The 25,012-nt window shown below is 34.9% G+C and overlaps 1 protein-coding gene across 5 annotated transcripts; it reads left to right on the top strand.

Moving 5' to 3' along the window:
• Positions 1–1,519: 1,519 nt before the first annotated feature.
• On the top strand, positions 1,520–14,803 carry ETAA1 (ETAA1 activator of ATR kinase). Of its 5 annotated transcripts, none has more exons than XR_004971808.1 (7): positions 1,520–1,851; positions 3,004–3,132; positions 3,387–3,463; positions 6,649–6,761; positions 6,999–9,025; positions 12,963–14,098; positions 14,526–14,654. XR_004971808.1 is itself a non-coding variant. In XM_036334313.1 (6 exons), exons 1-6 carry the CDS (start codon positions 1,644–1,646, stop codon positions 14,642–14,644), a joined length of 2,673 nt encoding a protein of 890 aa, XP_036190206.1. In that variant the 5' UTR covers positions 1,520–1,643; the 3' UTR covers positions 14,645–14,803. The 5 variants fall into 5 exon arrangements, 3 of the variants coding, with proteins under 3 accessions (XP_036190206.1, XP_036190207.1, XP_036190208.1); XR_004971809.1 differs by having other exon boundaries at positions 12,963–13,024; positions 14,526–14,620; XM_036334313.1 differs by lacking the exon at positions 12,963–14,098 and having other exon boundaries at positions 14,526–14,803.
• The last annotated feature ends 10,209 nt before the right edge of the window (positions 14,804–25,012 follow it).

Here is a 25,012-nt window from a genome sequence, read left to right as displayed (position 1 = left end):
TCAGTCTTGTTAATTTTAGAAATTCTGATAGGTATAGAGGAGTATCACATTGTGGTTTAAATTTTCATCTTCTTCATTACAGATGAGGCTGGACAGCTTTCTACAAGTTCGCTGATTATGTAGACCGTTTTTTGTTTGTTTGTTTGTTTTGGGTTTTTTTAGAGCTTGCTAAAGTATCTGACCCGGTCTTCTTCTTGGTGGTCAATCATTTTCTTAATGATTTATATCAGTTTTTCATATATTTTACATATGGTCCCTTAACTTTATCTCTTGTAAATATCTTCTCCCAATCTGCACATTATTTTCCATTCTCTTTAATGTTGTTTTTGGATAGTCAGACGATCTCCAGTTATCAATTTCATGTAGTCAAATTTATAATTATTTTCTTTATAGTTGATGATTTTTTCAATATAAAATTCATTCTCTATCATGAAGACGATTTATATCAACTTCTAGAATGTTAATTATTTTATCTTTTATAATTAAAAATATAATCAATTGGCACTTAATTTGGGAATATGGTTTGAGATAGAGGTAGAGTTTTGAGGTAGAGGTTAACTTTCTTTTTCCATGTGAATATCAAATTGATATGCAATCAAAAGTCCATTTATGTAAAGGTCCTGTCTAAGCTTTCTATTGTTTCTTTCATGTTTGTCCATCCTTTCACCACTGTTAACACTGTCTTAATTACCTTAACTTTATAAGTCTCGATACTTGGTAGACATACAACTTCATGATTCTTCAAGAGTTTTTCTACTAATATTTTAAACCTTTCGCATTTCCACACATATTGTAAAATAAACTTGTCATATTACGCACACACACACAATCCTACCGTGATTTTGAATGGCTTTGCCTTGTATCTATAGATCAATCAGAGGACAGACATTGTAACAATACGCAGTCTCCCAACCTAGCCACACATATTAATCCGTCATTTATTTAGGTGTCCAATTTCTTTCAAAAATACTTCATAACTCTCTGTAGGGTTGTTGCAATCTTTGGTTAAATTTATTCCAAGTTATTTGATACCCTGTATGCTAAAATAAATTGTATTTCTTTAAAACATCAATGTTGTTTGTTACTTATTAATCAATGGAAACAGTTGATCTTCGACTATTGACTTTGTACCCGCTACTTTGTTAATCTACGAATTTAATCATTTTTTCTACATGTTTTTGGATTTTTCTATGCCGTTATGAAAAAAATAGTTTTGTTGCTCCCTCCCTAATCTATACCTTTTATTTCTTGAAAATACTAAATCCCACAATAATCTGAGTGAGTAATGTCCTGGTAAGAGTAGTTGCAAATTCAATAAAAAGCTGTCAGTGGATTAAATCTTTTCACCTCACACGTTCTGTCAGCTCCGCCCACACCATTACCCCTCACACACTCCTTCCCAATCCTGCGGACGGACCGGAGCCCAGGAGGCTCGGGGTCGGACTGCGCAAGCGCGCGCCAGCCGCACGCTAGCCGCCCCGCCCCTCGCCGGACGCAGCCAATCAGCGGCTGCCTCTGACTGGCGCGCCACGGTCAAAAATGGCGGCGGCCGTTAGCGCCGGGTGGCTTTTGTAATTCCACGGCTCTACGCTTCCCGTGCAAAATGTGAAAGGCGAAAAGGCTGGTGGAGGGGGTCCTAGGCAATGAGTCGGCGAAGAAAGCTTGGGGACAGCCCTGGCCCGAAGAACACGCCGCGCCAAGCGGCGGCGGCTGAGGAATGCAGCTCGGTGGTCGAGTCCGGGAAGAGGCGGCTGCGGTCGGCCCGGGGATCGGGGCTCCGCGGGGCCGGAGGAGAGGGGCCTCTCCCGCCCGTGCCGCAGCCAGAGCAGCCTTCAGTAGCCGCTTCCTGCGGTAAAAGTAACCCGGGAGGGAGACGTGGCCTCCCTGGGCCCCGCAGCCCAGCCGGCGACTGGGGAAGGGGATGGGAGTGGAGGGGTGGGGGTTGCGGGGTGTTTTCTTGCTCTGGGCCTCTCCCCTCGTGAGCCCCAAACTTACCCGGGACACTTCCCCTTGGCCTCGGTCCCCGAGTCTGAGCACTGCCCCGTTCGGGTTGATCACCCACTGTCGCTCCTGCCCCAGGAGTAGGGGTGTGGGGTTCCCCTGAAGGAGGGAGGGCGGCTCATTTCTGGGCTGCTGCTCGGAGTCAGCGGTGGCGGAGCGAGGAGAACGGCCTCCAGCTTTTTCCTGGGCAGTTCCTTCCGCTTACCGTTTTGCCCCGACTGGCTTTAGCGCAGGGACCCTCTGCAGAGCCATAGCTCTCTGTGTCCGCGGAGCCCTGGGGATGGCCCCCCTCGGTGGGCATGAACCGGAAGTGCCTGTGGAGGACTCCCCTCACCGGAGGGCCCTGGAGTATATTTCATTCCCATCAATTTCTGGTGTCCCATTTTTTGAAAGATTTCTAATAAATCATGGTGGGAACTGAACCCCACACTGAAGCTGTTTTCCTAGAGCGTGCTCTCCAAACATGGCTTTTGTTGACTGGCGTAAAGCAATGCCAGAATGAGCAGAAACAAGTCTCTAGAACTTTTAAAAGTGATGCTGGACAGAACTTCCCAAGAAGTGGATCGCTAAAGCTGTTTGAAGCAGTTGGTTTAGGTTGGACAGAGTTGGTGAAAGCGGGCCAAACAGGCTTGTACTGAAGTTCTGTTGGGATGCTCTGGATGGTTGCAATGTCTCTATACGTGACAGGTGGTTCCCAAAGCCTCCAAGTTCCAGTGGTAATGAATGGAGTGACTAGGGCCTACAGCATTCTACATCATAGACCTACTAGATTGCTTTAAAGTACTTGCTGTCTATAATGTTAAATTTGGGAGGTATTGGAAGGATTTTTATGTGAAACAAAACATTTCGGTTCTGAAAATTTATATTAAGTCATCTCTGGGGGAAAATTAGGTAACTGGACTATGAAAAGTAATCTTGTTAAAAGCTATTATTTGATATAGGGGTATTGTGAAGCAATGCTTTAAGATGCAACAACTGCTCTTTTAATCTTATTTTATATAGGAAAGTATGAAACACCAAAGAGAGTGCTGAAAATGGAGTTGTTGTCATCTACCTTCAATTCTCCTAATGATCCAGATGGCCTAAATGATATATTTTGGGATCAGAATTCTCCAATGACCAAACAGTTAGGTAATTGGTTATTAACATTTTTATCTGGGTAACTATTTGAGAAATGATTTAGGATTTAAACTATTGAATTTCATTTGGGGGAACAACATCATGAATTTTGTACAGTAGGTGTTTTTTTGAGAATCTTATCTGATTGTATTGCTGTGATACATGTGCTATCATAGATGTGCTAATTAAACTTGTTTTCTAAGAAATGACCACTATTTTTAAAAATATTTTTATTTACATTTATAGAAATGTGTTTCTTTCTTTAGGTAAAGGAAGGAAAAAAAAGATTTACAACACAGATAGTGATGAGATCTCACATATTGTTAATTGTATTGCTCCTCAGGTAAATATTACTAGTTTTATAATTACTTTATGCTACTAAGTCCTTGTATAGTTCATTTGTATGAAAAATGTTTTATCTTATTTTCATTTTCAATTTAGATTTTATTTTTATTAAATTTATTGGGTGACATTGTTTAATATGATCATATAGGTTTCAGGTGTGTGTTTCTATGTTACAAGCTCTGTATATTGCACTGTGCGCCCACCAACCAAAGTCAGATCATCTTCTGTCACCTCATTTTAATTTTCTAGAGTGATGCTTTTGACTAGAGCTTTGTGTTTATTTTGTTTTTAGTATTGTTTAACAATACATGGCACCAAGTTGCTAAAATAATAGAATCAGACAATGAAAATTTAAACTTTTAAGGTGTTTTTTTTTAATGATTGGTAAATGTGTATTGACTATAGCACAACTTTTCTCCACTGGAACTGCTCTTAATACTGTTGACTTACAAGATCATCAAGAAACATTGTAAAAGTGGGAAAAACACTGGATTTGGAGTTAGTTCTCAGATCACCTCCTGGGTTACCCCAAGCAAGCTACTTAAGCTTAGAACTTGAGTTCATTCAGCCATAAACTAGGATTACTTGTCTTGCTCTCTTTATTGAATTAATATGAAGGTTATATTAGATAATAAGTCTTTGTAAACTATAGAACACTGTAAATATAAGGTTATGTTAAAGTTATTTATGTTAAAGTTACAGTTAAATTATTTGCTGTAATAGTATCATCTGCAAAAGTTTATTTTTCTTTAATTTCTTGTACTGCTTGAGTGAAATAGAAATATAAATTAAAGTCAACCTCTGTGCTGAAGTTGACTTTACTTTCCTCTCTTTTTTCCAATTTTTGCTTAGTGTCTTTTCTATAGGAAGTAGGCTATTTTTCTTTGACACAACCATGGATAGTGACTATGTTGACCAAAAACAATAGATGGCACTGATCCAAGTTGTGGTTAAAAGGAATCAGCATAATCCAGGTGAAGAAGACAGGAAATAAAGCTTCTCTTATGGCTATAAAATATCCCAAATTACAACTATGATAGTCAAAACAACTCTGTTGGTACTAGCTCTACATTCCATGTTTGACTTGTCATAGAAATTTATTTTCCATATGGTTCATTAGTTAAATAGAATTTATGCCATAATACTACTTACTTCATGAGTTAACAATAGATCTTCATTAATTGTGAGTTTCACATGAAAGAAGCATAATAAAATGTGTTTGGGCTGGCCAGCCTAAATAGTGATAAAAAGATAGTTGAGTAAATTAATGGACTCTACCTAAGAGGGATGGAAATAATAGCTCACATAAAGAAATGGCAACAGTATGCAAGTGGTAACTTGTGTATAAGAAAAAATACAGTGAAATTAGTTGCTTTTAAATGTTACCCTTTTCAACTGAGTACTTTTAAAACATAAATCTTTGGTAATATCAAGATCTTTTTAAAAGCTTTAAAAAGTATTCACAAATGACATATTCATGTTTATTTTTAGGTGAGTTAACCTCAAATAATTATTTAAATCAACTTAATATTTTCAGAGATGGCATTTAAAAATATATGCACTTCCATTTTAATTGGACATTCACTTTCTTCAAGGATTCTTTTTATGTAATGTTGTTTATTTGAAGATGGGCGGTATATTTTCCAATCGTTTCTTAACTACACAGTGTGTACTCTTTAGGATTAAATATAGTGCTTAGATATCTTAATACAGTACCTGGATTGTATTGTGTACTTATTAATGAAGACATTTTAAAAATATAACGCAATTAGTATAAAAATTGTATACAAAGTACCCATGTCCATGTAAAATTGGATATATAAAATTATCATACTTTTATTCTCTAAAAATTGGAAGGAATGTAAAATTACTTGCTAAATGGGCAAAAAAGAAAACCATAATTAAATCATTAAGACTGTTGTTTTTCCTAAATCAAGGTTATTGAAACAAAGGGGAAAAAATAATACTGAAAGTAAAATTAACGCTTTTGTTGTTTGGTTGGTTTTTAATGTTTTGCAAAGCTAAAATTTACTAGGATCAACTGGCCATCTAAGAAAACTGCTGATCAATTAAGGATTCTGGTAAATAATCATGAACTGACATCTTTATGTCCAGCATTTTGCTAGATAGATGCTGAACTATCATAAGAATAATTCTTGCCTTCAAGTAACCTATAATCTAGTGATAAGATTATTTTTACCTTATGTGATATGTATGTTCATTATAGGTATTATAAAAATAGAGTAGAGAATAGTTAACCTATTTTTTTGTGTTGGTTTGGTTTATAACTAATACATAAACATATTCTCTAATATTTTACATGATCAAGTAATTGAAAGTCATAACAAAAATATACAGGACTAAATGGCTTTTTCTCTATCTTATTCTTTGCATCAGTTCTGATATTATACTTCTCTAACTCAGTTCTGATCTTAGTTCTATGTAAGTGTTCTTAATTCAGGTCAACGTAGACTGTCCAATTTTAGATAAAGATTGTAATAGGGATATGGAAAATTTGAAGAATCAAGTGACACAGAAAAGATTCTACACGTATCTTTACTCTTCATAAAAAAAAAATTGATTTCAGAGAGGAAGGGAGAGGGAGAGATAGAAACATCAGTGATGAGAGAGAATCATTGATCAGCTGCCTCCTGCACACCCCCAATTGGGGATCAAGCCCACAAACCCAGGCATGTGCCCTTGAACGAAATCAAACCTGGGACCCTTCAGTCCGCAGGCCGGCACTCTATCCACTAACCCACACCACTAGGGCATGTGTCTTTATTCTTAAATCATGATGTCTGCTCACAGTTTATTTCTGATACTAATGTTTATTTTTATGAATATCTTATAAGTTGATCAGCTTTCTTTTGATAAAAATGCTTTTATTATTTAAAAAAACATTTATTAAATAAATCACTAGAACATTTTTTTGAAAACAAGGAATTCTCAATTCTGAATATTTTCATTCCCTAAAATATAAATATATTATTTTGCAACTTTTTATTATATCTTCCAGCTTCTTATTGTTTTGAGATTGTTTAGTAACCATCACCTTACCAGAATTTATTATTTGAGGAAAATAAATCAATGTAATTAAAGTTTCCTTTTTTACTTTCTTTTTCTCTCTTTTTTATTTTTTAAATTTTATTTTACACCTCTTTTTTCCCCCTTCTACCAAAGGATGAAAAACCAACAACAGACTCCATGCTGGGCGTGTGGATTGGTGAAACTGCTATTCCTTGTACTCCTCATGTAGCGAAAGGAAAATCAAGAGCAAAAGTCAGCTGCACAAAGTAAATTCAGACTTTTTAGTTTTTCTTCTGACATTCAGTGAAGTAAATATTTTCAATAATTGATTTGGTTTTGTGATTATATCAAAAACATTTCCTTAATTTTGACGTGTAGAATTTTGTACTTAATTATAATGTGTTAAAATTTTCATGTTTTAACATTAAAATATGTCAAATAACAATTGGATATTTATAACAACTCTTAGAACTTTTCTCATAATTTTTAACATATTTGTCTAGGTTAAAAACACAAAATCAAGAGGAAGAACTTATGAAATTGGCTAAGCAATTTGATAAAAATATGGAAGAGCTAGATGTGATTCAAGAGCAAAACAAGAGAAATCATGATTTTATCCAGATGATTTCGGAAGCAGAGACTTTAAATAATTATAAAGATAATGTACAGATGCAGTTATTACATGAGATAGTTCCTGAAATAGATAATGGTATAATAAAGAAGCCAATGAAAGAAAGCACCAATGTATCTGTGGTAAATGATCAATATCACAGTCAGAAGCCATTTGACCAAAATGCTGAAGCAGCTTTTAATGCCATTTTTGATGGTTCTACTCAGAAGTGTAGTGGACAGTTAAGCCAAGATCTGTCAGATGCCTTATGGAGCACTGTTAATACTACCTTTGGAAAGAAAAGTGCTTTGAAAGAGGAGAAAATCATTAGTAATGAAACTCAAGTTACTGAAAAACTACGAAACAAATCCCCAACATCACTTTCTCATCAAATAGATACTCCTGGAATGACAAAATCATATGTGACTTCCAGTACTAAGGAGCCAGAAGCTTTTAATAAGCACACGGATGTATTTACTACTGGTGATTTTGAGGACGAATGGGAAAACTTACTAAATAATGAACCTTTTGTTACACAAAATGTAGAAAGATCTGAACTTTTTTCTGCTCCTGAAACAGTCCAGAGGGTTGATCAAAAAGACATTTGTATATTTAATAGTAAAAATGGTAAAAGTAACTCAAGAATGAATATAAGTCTAGATGCTGAGTTTAGAGATTCAAAAATTGTAGATGTTTCTTCAAACATACATACCAATGAATTAATAGATGCTAGAAAATACAGATTTTTACCAAATTCAAATGGTAAACCAAACAAATTACAATCCATTGGAAATAAAGTGAAATTTGAGAAATCTTTTAATAAAATCATTCAAGGCAAAACTCAAGATAGTGCAGTTGCATCCGATCCGACAAAAGTAAAAGAAGTTATTCAAACTAAATTTATTTCTAATGTAAATACTTCTCAAAAAAAGTCTACTTTGAACACAGGATATTCTAATGAACAGAAAAATAAGTCAATTTTTAATCAGTCATTTAAGACGCCTGCTAATATAGTTCCTTTTGACTCTGCTGCTTTGGACATTGCAGATCAGACTAATGGATCAAATACGGATTCTTTCTCTGATGATTGGAATGACCCATCATTTGCCAATGAAATTGTGAAAGCATGTCATCAATTAGAGAATACCTGGGAAGATGATGATGTAGAGGATGACCTATTATACCAAGCATGTGATGATATTGAAAGACTAACTCAGCAGCAAGACATGAGAAAGGACAACAAGACATCAGAAAGTATACTTGACATTAATAATAGTTCCAAACATGGAGCCAAAAACACATTTACTACATCTAAACAAGGAAGTCAGTTGGTGCAATCAACGTATTTGAATCTGAGTGATATTTCAGCACAGTCATCATCGACTGGTAGCTCACAAATAAATAAATCAGTGAAGATGCAGAAAGGGGAAATTTGTGGAAATTCTCCAAGTTTTATAGGTGCGACAACAAATTTGACTATATACTCTAAGAACTCAAGTTGTCTTATCAATAATTTGCCTGTCTCTTGGAGTAATACTGGTGTTCCAGTAGAAGTGAATAGTTCCAAATCGGTTCTTATAAGAAGTTCAAGTTTGAATGTGAATTCAGATCATATGAGTACAGAAATAGCTACTTATAAGAAGAAATTGAATAGTCGGCCTCTGTTCCATGGGACCATAACAGATGAAGCTCAGAATGATCTTAACAGAACAGTTAAGTTTTCTAAGTACAGGTTTACAAAGATCAAAAATTCTCAGATTCTTTCCCAGATTAATCAAAATTGTATACCAGAAAGCATCTCTGATTCCAAAATTACACAGAGTTTGGAGAAAAACAAAATTCCTGTCAACTCATTATGTGGGAAGGCTGTTCAACAGCAATCTTTGATGAAACCTGAATCTTTGAAACTACCTTCAAAAGGTATGTATCAAATCATTTCCTTTGAAAGATTATCATCTTGGAAAGTAGCCAAACTAGTATTTTGTTGTATTGAATTTGCATAACATGTAAAGTAAAAATTATGATGTTTAACTATGTCATAACGTGATTCTTACAAATAATTATGTTGTAATATACGAAGAGTGGGCGATTTGTTTTCAAAAGACTGCATCAGATTCTTTATCAGCATTTAATACAGTGACTAGCATATAGTAGGCACTCAGTAAATACTTGTTCAATGTTTTCTGAATTATTTTGTGAAAAGTCATTCTTTAGAAATATATATATATTACTGTGTGAGACTTTATGAAATATCTCATTGTTTTAAAACTTGAATAATCTTACTGTGTTTAGCAGAACATTAAGGTGAATAATATTTGAAAATGTAGGACATTTTCATTAAATACCTCTTCTAGTATAATGGCTGATATAAAACTCTGTTAGTTGCAATAAGAATTCTAATTACTTACTCAGTACAACCGGTCATCTTTCATTCTGCCAGTTCCTCTTTTCCCAAATTCTCATTTCCATCAACATGTTCTATTCTTTCTACCACAAAAAAATATATCTCAAAATTGTCCATTTTTCTCACTCTCTACTATTACCACCCTTTTCCAAGCCAACATTTATTGACTAGACTACTGCAGTTCTTTTACCTGTCCCATTTCAATTCTGATCTCCAAACAGCAGAAGAACCTTTTACAAACAAATAGGTAAACTGCACTCCTATGCTTAATGACAGCCTTCAATTGCTGACTGTATTTCAAGTAAAGTTCGAACTTGACACTGTTATCTAAGGCTTAGATTATCTCTCTTTAACCTGCCTCTCCTCTTTTTTCCTTTACTTACTAAGCTCCAACTATGCCAATAGTCTTTCAGTTCCTCAAAAGAAATAGGTTCTTTCCTATTTCAAGAGCTTTGACTGTGCTATTCCCAACTAAAACTACTTCCCAACATTTCACCCCCACCCCACCCTTTGGTGCTTTTTTATCCTTAGGTCTCAGTTTAAATATTACCTACCCTCGCACAGAGGCCTTCCTTGAACAATCTGTAGGTGAGTCTTTTCCTTGTAATTTTCCATCATCGCTTATTTCCTTCACCTTTTAAAATTACAATTAAATATTGATTACGATCTTATCAGTGAGTACCTTGGCCTACCACAGTATCTGACACTTAGAAGATGTTTGATAAATATTTGAGTGAACATCATGTAATATAATATAAAAGGTCTGTTATTCACTGATAGCATAATATTTTTTTAAAAGGGAATATGTCTGGCCTAACTACTAGTACTTCTTAATGCCCAATACTTGATCATAGCCTTCCGTCTGCAGATGCTATTTCCTTTGCCCGGAATAGTGCACCCACATGTCTATACCAAATCTGCCAGGCCATTTTCCATTTGCTTTTAAAAAATACAATGTGTTTTTAACCACCTTCAGAATGATTTACATTCACTTTCTCTGGCTTACTCCAATACCCGGTGCTAATTTCTGTTACAGTATTTAGTATACTCACTTGTAATTATTGATTTTCTTAAATTAGTCTCCCTCACTTGGAGCTAACATTAGACTCCTTACTTGTTATGTAGATTAGTGCTAATATGAGAAAGTTTTTCATTTCTTTTAACATTAGATCTTTGTTTTCGGTTTAGATTCTAGATAATGTTTTTGTTGGTATTACTGTTAAAATTTTCCTATTTAAGTCATCCCTCCGCTTTAAAAAAAAAAAAAATTATGTAAGTCCTCTATTTCTCCTTTCCCATACCATTTCCCAGGAAAAGGCACTGGTAACAGTTTGGAATACATCATGTAACATTTTTGTGTGTGTATAAAAATGTGTGTGTGTATACCTATAGATTTATCTAAATAGATGGAATTATATACTATATACCCCCTATTTGGCAACTTGGTTTTACTTTCACTTAATATAACTATGATTTCCTGTAGTACATATAGATTTGCTTCAGTCCTTTTAACACACGGTATAGTATGTCATTATATGTATGTAACAATTTATTTAACTGTGTCTCTATTGATGGAAGTGTAGTTTGGCTGCAGTTTTTTACATTACAAACAATCCTCCAGTGAATATCCTTCTACATAAATTTCTGTATACTCTTGAGATTATATTTGTTAATTACTGAAAAATTAATGGAGAATGTTTTGAATTTTGATGGCTATCACCAAATTTCCCCCAAAAGTTACATCAATTTATATTCTTATTAATGTTGACAAATAATATATCTCTACATTATGGCCCAAGCTAGATATTTTGAAACTTTAAGATTTTTCAATCTATGCCCTGGCAGGTGTGGCTCAGTTGGTTGCATGTCATACCATGCACTGAAAGGTTGCTGGCTCCATTCCCAGTAAGGGCACATGCCCGGGTTGCAGGCTGGATCCCCAGTAGGGGGTTTGCAGGAGGCAGCCAATTGGTGTTTCGCTATCACATCCATGACTCTCTCTCCCTCTCTTTTTCTCTTTCTGTAAAAATCAATTTAAAAAATGTTTTAAAAAAACACAAAATAATTGTCAAATCCATAACAATTTAAAATATTTATATTCAAATAAGTGTAATTAATTGACCCATACTCCCAAAATGATACATTAACATATAATTGTAATTCTTTTAAAGACTAAATCTCTAGAATATTTGAGTTTTCCCAAAACTTTTATCTACTAATCTGTCTGCATTATGGATGAATAATCTGCCTTCCAATTTACCTTAACAGTTTTCCCTTTGAGTTGATTTATAGCATCTAATATTCTTTTCTTTTTCTAATTTTTTAAATGAATTTGAGAGAGAGAGAGAGAGAAACATCGATTGGCTGCCTCTCCTATGCACCCTTACTAGGGATCAAGCCTGCACCCTGGGCCAGAAATCCAACAGGCAGCCTTTCAGTGCATGGGACCACATTCAACCAACTGAGCTACGCCAGCCAGGACATCTATACTAATAAAAGGGTAATAATGCTAATTAGAACGGTTCGACTGGACATCTTCCAGATGTCCGATTTCCTTCCAGAAGTTAGGAGGAGACCAGTCCAGGGGTCAGTTAGGGGGGCAACCAGCCTGGCGGCGGGGGGGAGGGGGGTGCATTTAGAGGGCAACCAGGCCGACGGGGGCAGTTAGGGGGTGATCAGGCCAGCCAGCAGAGGCAGTTAGGGGCAATCAGGCAGGCAGGCAGGCAGGTAAGGAGTTAGGAGCCAGTGGTCCCGGATTTTGAGAGGGATGTGCGGGATGGGGCCTAAACTGGCAGTCAGACATATCCCGAGGGGTCCTGGATTGGAGAGGGTGCAGGTCAGGCTGAGGGACACCCATCCCCCATGCACAAATTTCATGCACCGGGCTCCTAGTATAGTGTATAATATTCTAATGAATATTAAACTTGTTGATATTTTCTATTGTTTACACTTCCTTTTACTTTGTTATGTAGCAAACTGCTCTTCAGCAGATGTCTTTGAAACAAAACTCATTTAAAAACCTCATTCCTTGAAGGCAGGGTTTGGCAAACCATGGCCTGTCCAAATCTATCCTGTGTGGCCTGTTTTTGTACAGCAGCATGCTAAAATGCCTTTCATGTTATAAATGGTTGAAAAATCAAAAGAAGAATAATATTTTGTGACTTTTGAAAATTATAATCAATTCTAATTTTATTGTCCCTACACAAATTTGTATTTGAACAGAGCCACATCATTTGTTTATGTATTGTCTGTGGCTGTTTTCAGGCTGCAATGACAGAGCTGAGCAGTTAGATTAAGAGATTATATATCCTGCAAAGGTTAGCATATTTACTTTCTAGCCTGTTACAACAACAACAAAAAATTTGCTGACCCCTGCTTTAGATTAAGATTAAGAGTCACTCTTGCTTTGTACCTTGCAATAGTTTGAGACTTTGCTATGTATTTTTATTGCAGATTGAGTTAAAGGAAGGGCTGATGGGAGAAATGGATGACTCTCTCTAAATCAAATTTTCATGGTGTGATTTTATTATATCCTTTGAAATTATTTTCCAGAATATCACCAAGCCAACTGTAAGGCCCATTTTAGGGAGCTATGTTCTTTTCTGTCGTCATGGATTATTAACCTGTGTTCCTTCCAAACTTATGGTCAATTGAATGTAAACTGTGTGTGCATGTATTCTGAGTTTCTTGTGTTTCTTAGGCTTGAGACTAAAATATTAGATAATTAATCTGGGTAATTTTAAGCATCTTGTATTTTTCTGTAAGGAAAAAAAAGCTATACTCTGAGATAAATAGTTTAGGAAATAAAAGACATCGGAGTCATTAGGGAGTTTACTCGAAATACATATCTCTTACCCTGAACACTCACTCCCATTCAGATTATACCAAAAAAGGGAAGACAGGTGATATATTTTTAGACATATTTCCCTTAGTTAACAAGACAAATGCCTTGTAACAAATTATGAACCTTTATTTAGATGTCAGTATAAATAATATTTCGCTGCTGATATACTACAGATTCTTATTTACTTCTCTGAAAGGCAGATTTTACAACATAAACAGTTTTACAAATACAATACAAGGTCATTTAAAGATGTATTAAGGTGATGGTCTTAATTTTAAAGCATTTAAATGAGGAAATAGGTTTGCTATTTAAAGCTTGATTCTTTTTAATATAATCTATTACATTAGCTCAAAGTGACTTAACTATTGAATTAAATTCATTATATTAGAACTCAGTATTTTGGCATAGATAGAATTGGATGATTTGTTAAAATAGAACTTTCTATTTTCATTTGTTTAATTTGAAACATTGTTTATTTTATAGTCTATTTAAAGTATGCATAAGAATATACCTATATCAGAATGCTTCACATTTTTATATTTTAAAAAGACATTCAAATTGAAGAATTTATTCATATATTTTGCTTTTTAAAATAATTTTCTAATGTTTATATAATATGTGTCCTCCAAATAAAAAGATAATACCTGACAATGAGTTACATGTTTATTGACATGTTGGATTTCATTCTATCATGCTAAAATATTTCTCCTGAATGGCTGAAATGAAATCTTGGAGTTCTATAGAGGTGAATATGAATATACCTTATCTTATAAATACACTATTTGAAGTATTGGTATCTAATTTAATTTATTATATTTTAACTACTTTACATTTAAAATCCGTTTTTAAAATGTATTTGTTATATAAATTAGATGTCATTATTCACAAGAATTATTTGCTGGGTAGTCAAAATGTACCATTTTTAATCAAATGAATTTTATCACACTGAAAAGAGTGCATCAAATAGGGACAGACTTATCAATGATTTTTTGTTTTCTTTTGGCGTACATCATTATGTCTGTACTTGGAATTTCACATATAGTAGTTTAGTGTGACTTAATGGCCAAACCAATGTAGCAACTCTGGGTAATAAAAAAGTAAAAATTAAAACAGATCTTAAGAATGACTTTATAGTCTATAACACTAGTATCTGTATTTTGTTTCCTTTTTAGAGGAAGAAGAGAAAAATAGGAAGTATTCTCCTGAAGAAATTCAGAGAAAACGACAAGAAGCACTGGTTCGAAGAATGGCCAAGGCACAGGCATCATCTGTAAAGGCAGCTCCAATTTAATTTGGCTTTTTTAGTGAAATGGTAGTTGGAAGATTTAACAAAGACAGTTGGTACCTATCGATGATAGGAAACATTGTTCTTGATTTCTCTGTGAGAAATTTAATGCTGAGTTATAAAGCATGGACTTCTACTTTATTTAATAAATCATGTTTGCATTGATCAGTGAAAACTTTTCTTGGAGATGTATGTGAAAGTAATTCCATGTAAGTTTTGGAAATTCAGGAGAGTTAACAGTTACGTAGTAGAATTATACAGAGGAAAGGAGATCTATTTTTTAAACACTGTGATTTCAGGGGATTATCAAAAAATAGTTATCTACTTAATTTTTTATTGTAATAGGGCTTTTTTCCTAACATAAAGCTTCAACCTACTAAGTTAAAGATACAATTTTTTAAATATTTTTACTTTTAGTAACTGTTCCTTAAGGTTTTTATACATTTCTGAAGTTTAATTAATACTTGCACCTTCTTAGGAACATGGTTAGAGGAAATTACTCAATTTATTTGTAAGGAAATTATTGTTTTCAATTCCTAGTCTGAAATAGATTTGAATTCGAATTTTCTAAAATGCAATGCGTTTTTGAAACTTTCCACCATTTTTAGGGAAAATGCTAATTTAAGAAGTTTCATTTAGAAAAAAGTGGGTTGGCTATATAAGTAATGTAGCATCATTAACATGGAGAACTGTCAGAAGCTTTAGTTATCATTTGATCCAGCTTTATTGTATAGATGAAAAATTAATACTGTATTCTGAAGGTCACAAGGCAAGCTAAAACTACTGGGATTAGAATAATTTTTTTTAAATATATTATCAATTTCAGAGAAGAAGGGAGAGGGAGAGAGACATAAAAACATCAATGATGAGAGAGAATCATTAATCGGCTACCTCCTGCATGCCCCCCACGGGGGACTGAGCCCGCATCCTGAGCATGTGCCCTGGCTGGGAATCCAACCATGACCTCCCAGTATATAGGATGATGTTCAATTACTGAGCCATGCCAGATGGGCTAGAATTATTTCTTGCATTCTAATGGTTACCTAAACAATTATACCATTTCCTGCAGAATATTAGTACATAAGATAACTTGTTTTCATATTAATTATTTTTTAGTCTAAAACTAAAAAAGGTAAAAGTACATTAAGGACTTTAAATATGATACTCATATTTTCTTGTGTTAAAGAATGAATCATTCTAGGGTATAATTTCTGGTTTTCCATACTATGTAATTTTCTCTTAATTAACTTACAGACTTTGTTAATTTGTTCTTTTCTGTTAATCTTCCTTTTTCTTTTTGCCTATTTGGAATTTGCTAGGCCAGAAGTAAAATCTAAGCAGAGGGCATAAAGGCAATAAGGATGCTTTCTGCATCCCAAATGGCTTTAAGGGACCTGAGGAAAGTTATGAGTGTTGTTCACCACCATTCAGGTGTCTTTTAGCTATGATAATATTACAATAATTAAATGCATTTTAAGGTATTGCTGTAGAGAGACATATAATTTTGAAAATTAAATTTTTATACAGGAGTTAGCAAAAGTAGGTTTACAGTTGTTTGTATGGAAAAATATGCAGATTATTACAATTGCTTTATTATTATTTTTTAAATACATTTTTACTGATTTCAGAGAGGAAGGGAGGGGGTGAGAAAGATAGAAACATCAGAGATGAGAGAGAATCATTGATTGGCTGCCTCCTGCACACCCCCTAATGGGGATTGAGCCCATAATCCAGGCACGTGCCTGACAGGTAATCGAACCACGGCCTCCTGGTTCATAGGTTGACGCTCAACCCTTGAGCCACACTGGTGGGCTACAATAGCTTTTATTAACTCAAAAGAATGTCACAATGGTACACTTCACTTAGGTACAATCTTGTTAGTGCTCAAATGGCCAGCCTTTATTGTTTCACACATTCTTATAGTCTACTTACTATATTCAAGCATACTTTGGCACAGAGTTCTTCATTGTCATCAATTTCTTACATGCTTCTCACAACTGTAAACCTACTTTTGCTTATCCCTGTACAGTAGAGTAACACATTCTAGGTAGCCTTTATTATTCATCTAAGAAAATATAGTAACCTAAATAAATTCATTCATGTACCACTTGATGGGGATACATTCTGAGAAATGCATTGTTAGTTGACTTAGCCACTGTGTTACATCATAGAATGTAATTTAAACATAGATAATAAACCCCATTACACACGTAGGCTATGTGACATAGGCTATTGCTCTGTAGGAAGGAAAAATCATTTTCCTTCTGTTCTTCTGGGTTCTTGGCTGAGACATCCCTGTAAATAAATACAGATTAACAGGAAAAAAAAATAACATGTTTATGTACTATATACATGGGAAAGACCAGAAAAATGAGTAAGTTGCCAAAATGGCTGAAAATACCATCTTAAATATCATCAGCTGAAGACAAAAGATGTTGGGGGTGTTATGCAGATGTAAGTGGTTGCCTTCTGCATTGATAAGAGTTTCTAGAGATCAGATTATCCCCCTCTTTTGGATACAGGGAGAGAGACACCCTTACAATTAAAGATTTCCCTTACAAGTGAGTATTTTACAAAGGGTAACTTCAGGTTGGTTTTTAGCACTTCTCCCATGTATGCTATTTCTTAAAATCGCCTAGCCTAAAATAATCCTTATGCCAAAATAACATATTTTAGTTCTTCCTTGCCTACCACTTGCTTCCTGTCTAGAGTGTCTTTAGCCTATTCTGTCCAATTCTACACAAACAATTCCATGGAATTGAAGAGGTGGACTATTTCCCAACTCATTCTGTGAGGTGAGTGTTGTCCAGATCCTAAAACCTAAAACAGACATTAAAAGAAAACTAAAAAACAATGTCCCTCATGAGCATAAGTGCAAAAATTCTAAACACAGTTTTTAGCAAAGCAAGTCCAACATGTAAAAAGAACATTGCATCAGGACTAAATGGTATTTATCCCAAGAATGCAGGGTTAGTTTTTAATATTTGAAAGTCAATGAAATTCACTATTAACAACTATAAAAGAAAAGTTACATAATTAATTGATTGGAAAGAAACTTCTTTACCTGATTAAGAGCATCTACTAAGAGTATAGGTAACATGATAATGGTGAAAATCTGTTTCCTTCCTAAGATTGGGAACAGACTGATGTCTGCTCTCATTACTTGTATTTAGTGTTGTGCTGGAGGTTCCTAGGGCAAGAAAATAATGAAAATCAGACTGAAAAAAAGATATGTAACTTAATTTGCAGACAACATGATCACCTATTTAGAAAGTCAATGTAATCTATTAAAAATGCTACTAGAAGTAATATATTTGCCAAAGTTACAGAATATAACATTGATACACAAAAGTAAATTACATTTCTATATCTAGCAACAAATGAAACAAGTAAAATACCATTTACAAATGCTTTTTTTCTTTTTTAATTTATTGGGGTGACACTGGTTAACAATTGCCGGTTTCAGGTATACAGTTCTACACTTCAGCCATGCACTGTATTGTATATTCATCCCAAGTCAAGTCTCCATCACCATTTAAAAATATGGAGTACTTATAGATAAATCTAACAAAAAACATGGAAGACTTGTACACTGAAAAGTCTAAAACATTGCTAAAAGAATTAAATAGGGGTACTGTGCTCATAGTAAGATACTAAGATACTAGTTCTCCCCAGATCTACAGATTTGACATAATCCCAGTCAATATCAAAAGCCAATTTTTGATAGGTCCTTTGCACTTTCGTATGAATTTAAAGTTTGTAGAAACAGACAAATTTTAAATTCAAATGAAAGTGCAAAGGGCCTAAAATTGCTAAACATGGTTTTGAAAGAATAAAGTTGGAACACATTATCTGATCTCAAGATAAATAAAGCTATCTTGTAAATCTACAGAAATCAAGACTGGTAGTGACATACAGTTAGACAAATAGATCAGTGAGACACAGTTTATAGCTATATTCACACATGGACAAGTGAATTTTTACAAAGGCAACTATAGAAAAAAAACTTCAATAAATTATGCTGTAATTGAATACCATATACAATAAAAATTCACTTTATACCTCATGCTATACAAGTATATCAGATCTAAATACAAAACTTTTAAGACTATATTTCATCAAAATTAATAATGTGCTTCAAAGGATACCATAAAAAAAAGTAAAACAACCTTCAAACGAGAAAAATCTTCACGAACCACATATGTACTGACTAAGGATTTGTGTCTTGAAAGTATAAATTACTCTTAAAACTCAACAAGAAGACAAAACATCCCAAATGAAAGGGAGGGGGGAGCAAAAGATTTGAACAGCCAATTCATCAAAAAGATAAATAGATGGCATATAAGCACAAGAGAAGTCCATCATCACTAGTCATTAGGAAAATGAGAAAAACAATGAGATATTACTACACATGATTAAAATTATAAAGACTTGACTATGCCAAGTATTGGTAACATCTGGAACTTTCATGTTGATGGCAATATAAAATGGTAAAAAGTTTTATGATTTATCTAAAACTAGAAAATGCAAACTAATGTGACACAAAGATCAGTGACTGGGTGGGGATGGGAGGAGCAGGGAAGAATGAATGAGGGATAACAAAATCGGATGGGGGTGGTAATGGGTATGTTTACCGTCCTATATAATAGAAGGTTATATACTAATGGGGGGTGGTGGTGGTAATGGATATGTTTACCATCCTATATAATAATATGCAAATTATCCCCTTGACAAGGAGTTTGACCAAGGGACAGTGCCATGGCTGGCCAACTGCCCATGGCACCTCCCCCCAGCTGGCCTGGCCTGATCACCCTATCAGGGTGGGCCGGCCAGACCCCACCCGTGCATGAATTCATGCACCCGGCCTCTAGTGTATACATAAAAATGTATGAAGTTGTACTCTTGAAGTATGTGCAATTTACTAGTATTACATGTGAAATATACCTCAATGCTGTTTATTAAAAATAAAGTTGGTTGTATTTGTACACTAGTGTTCATAGCAGCGTTATTCACAATAGCTAAAACAATTGAAGCAACCCAGTGTCCATCAATTTGTGAATGGATAAGCAAAATGTGGAACATTCGCCTCTAAAAGGAAGGAAATTCTGACATGCTATAACATGGATGAACCTTGAAACAAACCTGTCACAAATTACAAACTGTATGATTCCTCTTATGTGAAATACTTAGAGTTGTCAAAATCATAGAGGCAGAAAGTAGAATGGTGGTTGCCAAGGGTTGGGAGGGAATGGGGAGTTACAGTTTATTGGGTTTAAAGTTGCAATTTTACAAGATGAAAAGAGTTCTGGGTATGGATGGTGGTTGTGTTGAGAAAGCAGCTATTTTGAGTTGCTTCCCAGGCTTTTTATAGTATGACAACCAGAGCTTAGGATACCTACCTCAAGTTCCTTCTTTATTTTTCCTGGAGTAAAATATTCACTTAGAGAGCTGAGCCCATGAAAAGTCAGTGACCTCTGTCCCAACCACCTTATAGTAAGAGGTGTTTGCTACCATGTTCTCTATCCCCTGGCTTATGACCTGGGATGGAAGACTGCCCCTCCCCTGGCTCATTGTGCCCCTCCACCCCCCTCATTCTAGGATCTGTAAGTAATAAATCTTGTGACTTCTTTTGTATGAGTTTATTGAAATGGCCTTTAATCAGAATGACCCCTGGAATCATTTCCCCAAAGTGGAGCTCTGATGCTGAGGAAGCTACCTGTCAACCTCTTGTGGTGGCTTGTGCCTACTCATTCAGTAGTTCATAATCTGCATATTCCTGATTTAATACACCAGCTAGGAGCTCCCCAACACAGTAGAGGTGATGTACAACATTATGAATGTATTTAAAACCACTGAACTTACCACTTAAAATGTTAAGAGTATAAATTTTATGTTATGTGCAATTTACCATAATAAAAATTTGAAATATATAAATAAATATAGAATCTGAAGTCAAATGAATTTTTTGCCCTAGTATATTGAAATCAATTGGTCTATTATGTGCCTTGAATGGATCTTTTACTCACATGTAAATATCATCATTCAATGGTTGTTTGGAACATATAGGTTCAGTGAGTTATGCACAGCTCCCAAATGCTGACACATCACTATACAATCACCTTTCTATACTATTACCAGTAATATCAAGAAATATCTTCCATGTGTTAAAAAGCTATCAAACTCCTGGTAGCTGTTACAAGTTTTCCAATATTCTAAGTTTTGCTTGAAAGCTTGGATTTTATCATTGACCAAAAAAATGTTTGTTGTTTTCCTCAAAATAACAAGCAAATGTTCTTTTTGAAATAATGTGTGCCAAATACCTACGTCTGAAGAATCATACTTTGTCATTCTTTCAAGAAAATGGTATTCCATGTGAAAAAGCAACTAACTACACTTGTACCATTTGTTGAAGCAATGTCACACACTAATATGCAACAAAAGGAAGTTTTTTTTGTGTTGACTTCTCATATGATCTCTGAATATTAAAAAGATATATACTCAGGAATTGAAATCTGATAAAATTAATTATTGCTTCACCATAGACAATAAGTGAAATGCCTTTTTTTTGTTCACATCCACACCAACACTTGCTGTTTATTTATTGACAATAACAATTCTGACAAGTATGAGGTGATATCTCATTGTGATTTTAATTTGCATTTCTCAGATGATTAGTGACAGTAAGCATTTTTTCATACGTATATTGGCCATCTGTATGTCTTCTTTGGAGAAGTATCTATTCAGGTCCATTGTCCATTTTCATTGGGTTGTTTTTGATATCATGTTATATAAGTTTTTTTTATAAATTTTGGATATTAACCCCTTAACTATGTTATCCCATTCAGTTAGTTGTCTTTTCATTTGGTTAGTGGTTTCCTTTGCTGTGCAAAAAATTTGTAGTTTGATGTAGTCTCATTTTTAAATTTTTCTTTTGTTCCCCTTGCCTGAGAAATCACTAATATAAATGCACAAATAGTGAAAAAAGAAGTAATGTCTTAATAGTATTAATAAAAACAATTTTGACTTCACAGGCTCTCTAAAAAGGTCTTTTTGGGGCCCCAAGGGATGTGAAGACTACAATAATAGCTCTCTGCCATAGGGTGTACTCTAAAACACTGGAAGCAACAGTCAGAATTACATTTGGCAATATGAATAAGCATAATGGTTCTAGGAAGTGGGAGGAGAAGATAGAGATTATTGTATGATACTATATGGGGATATTCAAAATATATGCACATAATACATTTTTTATTTTTAAAAGTTTTATTCTTTACAGTTTACATTCAATATTGTTTTGTATTAGTTTAAGGAGTACAAGCATGGTGGCTAGACATTCACACACTTTACAAAGTATTTTCCCGGATAACTCCAGTATCCACCAGGTACCATACATTGTTATTACAATACTAGAGGCTCTCTTGCAATCTGGGCCCCCTCGGGGGATGTTGGAGGACCGGTGCATGGATTCTTGCACAGGTGGGGTTCCTTGGCCTGGCCTGTGCTCTCTCGCAATCTGGGACTCCTGGGGGAATGTCAGAGAGCTGGTTTAGGCCCAATCCCCACAGGCCAGGCTGAGGGACCCCACTGGTGCCCAAATCCGTGCAGTAGGATGCATATAAGATCTTTGATTAATCTCTTCCCACCCTCTCCCTTTCCCCCTTCCCTCTGAGATTCATCAGTCTGTTCCATGTTTCCATGCCTATGTGTTGAGCGTCTTGCCCCCTGGTGGTCAGTGGGCATCATAGCTACCAGTCGAATGGTCAAACGGTCAGACAGTCACTTAGGCTTTTATATATATAGATTATTGAATGTATTCTTTGTGCTGCACTTCACATCCTCATGACTTTTTTTTTAATTACCAATTTGTACTTCTTAATCCATTCAACTTTTCACCAAGTCTCCCAACCCCATTCCCCTCTGGCAACTATCAGTCTGTTCTCTGTATCAGCCTGTTTCAATTTCAATTTTGTTTTTCATTTATTTTGTTCTTTATATTCCACAATAAGTGAAATAACACATAATACATTTTTAAAACAACAAAGAATGCATATCATGTTAAGAGACATTGCTTCTCTTTAAGACAGGCAATTACTACGTCATTTTTTAAAATGTTTTTTAAATATATCAGGTCAATTCTAGGTTTTTTGCATCACTGTCTACGGAGTATTGAAATAGTTGTAGTAGTTCCTAAATATTGACAAAAATCTGGCAATGGAAAGGAACACTTAAGAACAACAACAATAACAAACAACAAATTCAAGAAGAGGCAAAAAATAAGCCATGAGAATATGAGTCAATATGAAAATCCTTCTGGCATACTTATTTTCTTACACTTGTCTTGGGTACTAGTAATAAAATTTAATGGCTTTTATTGTTGTTGTTTGTTGTTGTTACTATTTTCAAATGTGGGAGACCTTTATGCTCAGTTCATTCTTTTTTAGTACAGCCCTAGAGCAGCAATTGCCAACCCATGTGCTGCAAGAATTTTTAAAACATGCAATACCTGATTATTTAGTCAGGGACACTGACCTGTTTTCCCTTAGATTGTCAAATAAAAAAAAAAAATGACAATAGCCAACACAATAATAGCTGTCTGGTGTAAATAAATAAATAAAAACTTTTTTTTTTGTCAGGTTGACAAAAAAAATTTTTTTTGCATGTTGCAGAATTTTAGTAATTTCTGTGTGCCATGAGACAAAATAGGTTGAAAACCACTGCCCTCGAGTATATTGCTTCACAGCACCCACTTAAATTGCCTTTCTGGGGAGACCTTTGTCTAGGGCCAGCTTATCTGAACTGTCATTGTTTCTTACATAATTCGAGTCTGAGTGGGAGAACTCAAGAACACTCTTCCTTACTTGATACCATAGTTTATATTTGGACCAACTGTCCTGCTGGATGGTGGGTGATGGGTTAGTTCTTTTTCTGATTACTGTCCTCAATATGCATGTAGAGTACGAGAGCACTCAGAGATTCTAGAGGTTCCTAACAGCTAATACAAACCTTTCAAAAGGCATGCCCTTTATAACTGCCTAATGATCGAATAAGTCCTTACCTCTAATCCCTTGTTTAGTAAGAAGTCTTACTCCATAATTTTTTCCCTGATAGATGGTTACATTTTCTAGTATATTTACATCTTTTGTACTTCCCTGAACCCTACTGCAGTGTTAAGTCCTCCCAGATGGACCATCCCAGGTGGAGCTTCCATCAGTCATAAATGTTAGTGTACTAAGGCCAGGAGGCCAACTATTAAATTGGCAGGAGTGGGAAACATTTCAGTAACTATTTGTCAGATATTTTGCTATGTGTTTTGCATGTTTTGTGTCACTTTATTGTTACAACTGCCTAATGACATTACTCCCAGGTCACAGATGAGGAGATGGGCTCAGAATTACTGTTCTGAGCTATACTCAATTTTAAGACCAGTGCAGGGCTGCCTCCAAATCTCATGCTCTTTCCACTGTAATTATGTACTACTTGATATGTTCCACGGTCACCATGTATATTCTTTTTAAAAAAATTTTTTTAATACTTTTATTGATTTTTGCTAAAGGGAGAGGGAGAGATGGAGATAAATATTGATGTGAGAGCAGAACATTGATTGACTGCCTCCTGCATTCCCCTACCAGGGATCGAGCCCGAAACTCGGCATGTGCCCTGACCAGGAATTAAACCAGCAACCTTTCAGTGCACAGGGCAACCCCCAAGCAACTGAGCCACACCGTCGAACCCATGTATATTTTTTAAAAAGGCATTCATTCTTTTGCCATGACTGGTTTATGGAGGTGTACAGGGCTTCTTTTCTTTTCCAGTACAACTAGACTGTTATGTTAAAAGGATGAGTATTTTAAATGCTTAGGAGAAAGCAGTCTTTGATATGAAGATTTTAGTAGTGTCTTCTAAGTGCAAATATAGACAACATAATTTAAGTGCCAAAGATATCCTGGGCCATTTGTTCTATCTCCAAGTCTGGGAGAACTTTCTGTAAGGCAGAGCAAATCAGATGCAGAAAACCTGTTGACGCTATTTGGTAACCTCAGATTTCTTTGTGGTTTCATGCAGTTTCATCTGTGCAATCTCTGGAAAGACATGCAAGAAGTAGAAAATACTAAGGGAGGAGCAATAAAAATTATCTTTAAAGCAAGGGGTGTTATATGACAACATATTCAAGAATCTTTAAAAATAAAATTTAGTTTTAAAGACACCAACTAATTCCTCGCCTGACTGCTTAGCATTGTAACTGTTTTTGTTTTTATCAAGCAGTGTCTAAAATAAATTCAGGGAAAGGAAGCAAGGGACCTAGTAAAATTGGTGAAATACTTGAGTAAAGTATATTAAATTTAGAGGAAAAATATATATTTCAATATGCACTTT

The sequence above is a fragment of the Myotis myotis genome, unplaced genomic scaffold (genome assembly GCF_014108235.1).
Source record: "Myotis myotis isolate mMyoMyo1 unplaced genomic scaffold, mMyoMyo1.p scaffold_m19_p_14, whole genome shotgun sequence".
Lineage (NCBI taxonomy): Eukaryota > Metazoa > Chordata > Mammalia > Chiroptera > Vespertilionidae > Myotis > Myotis myotis.
Note: the sequence above shows the minus strand (reverse complement) of the source record. Positions and strands in the feature narration are given on the sequence as shown.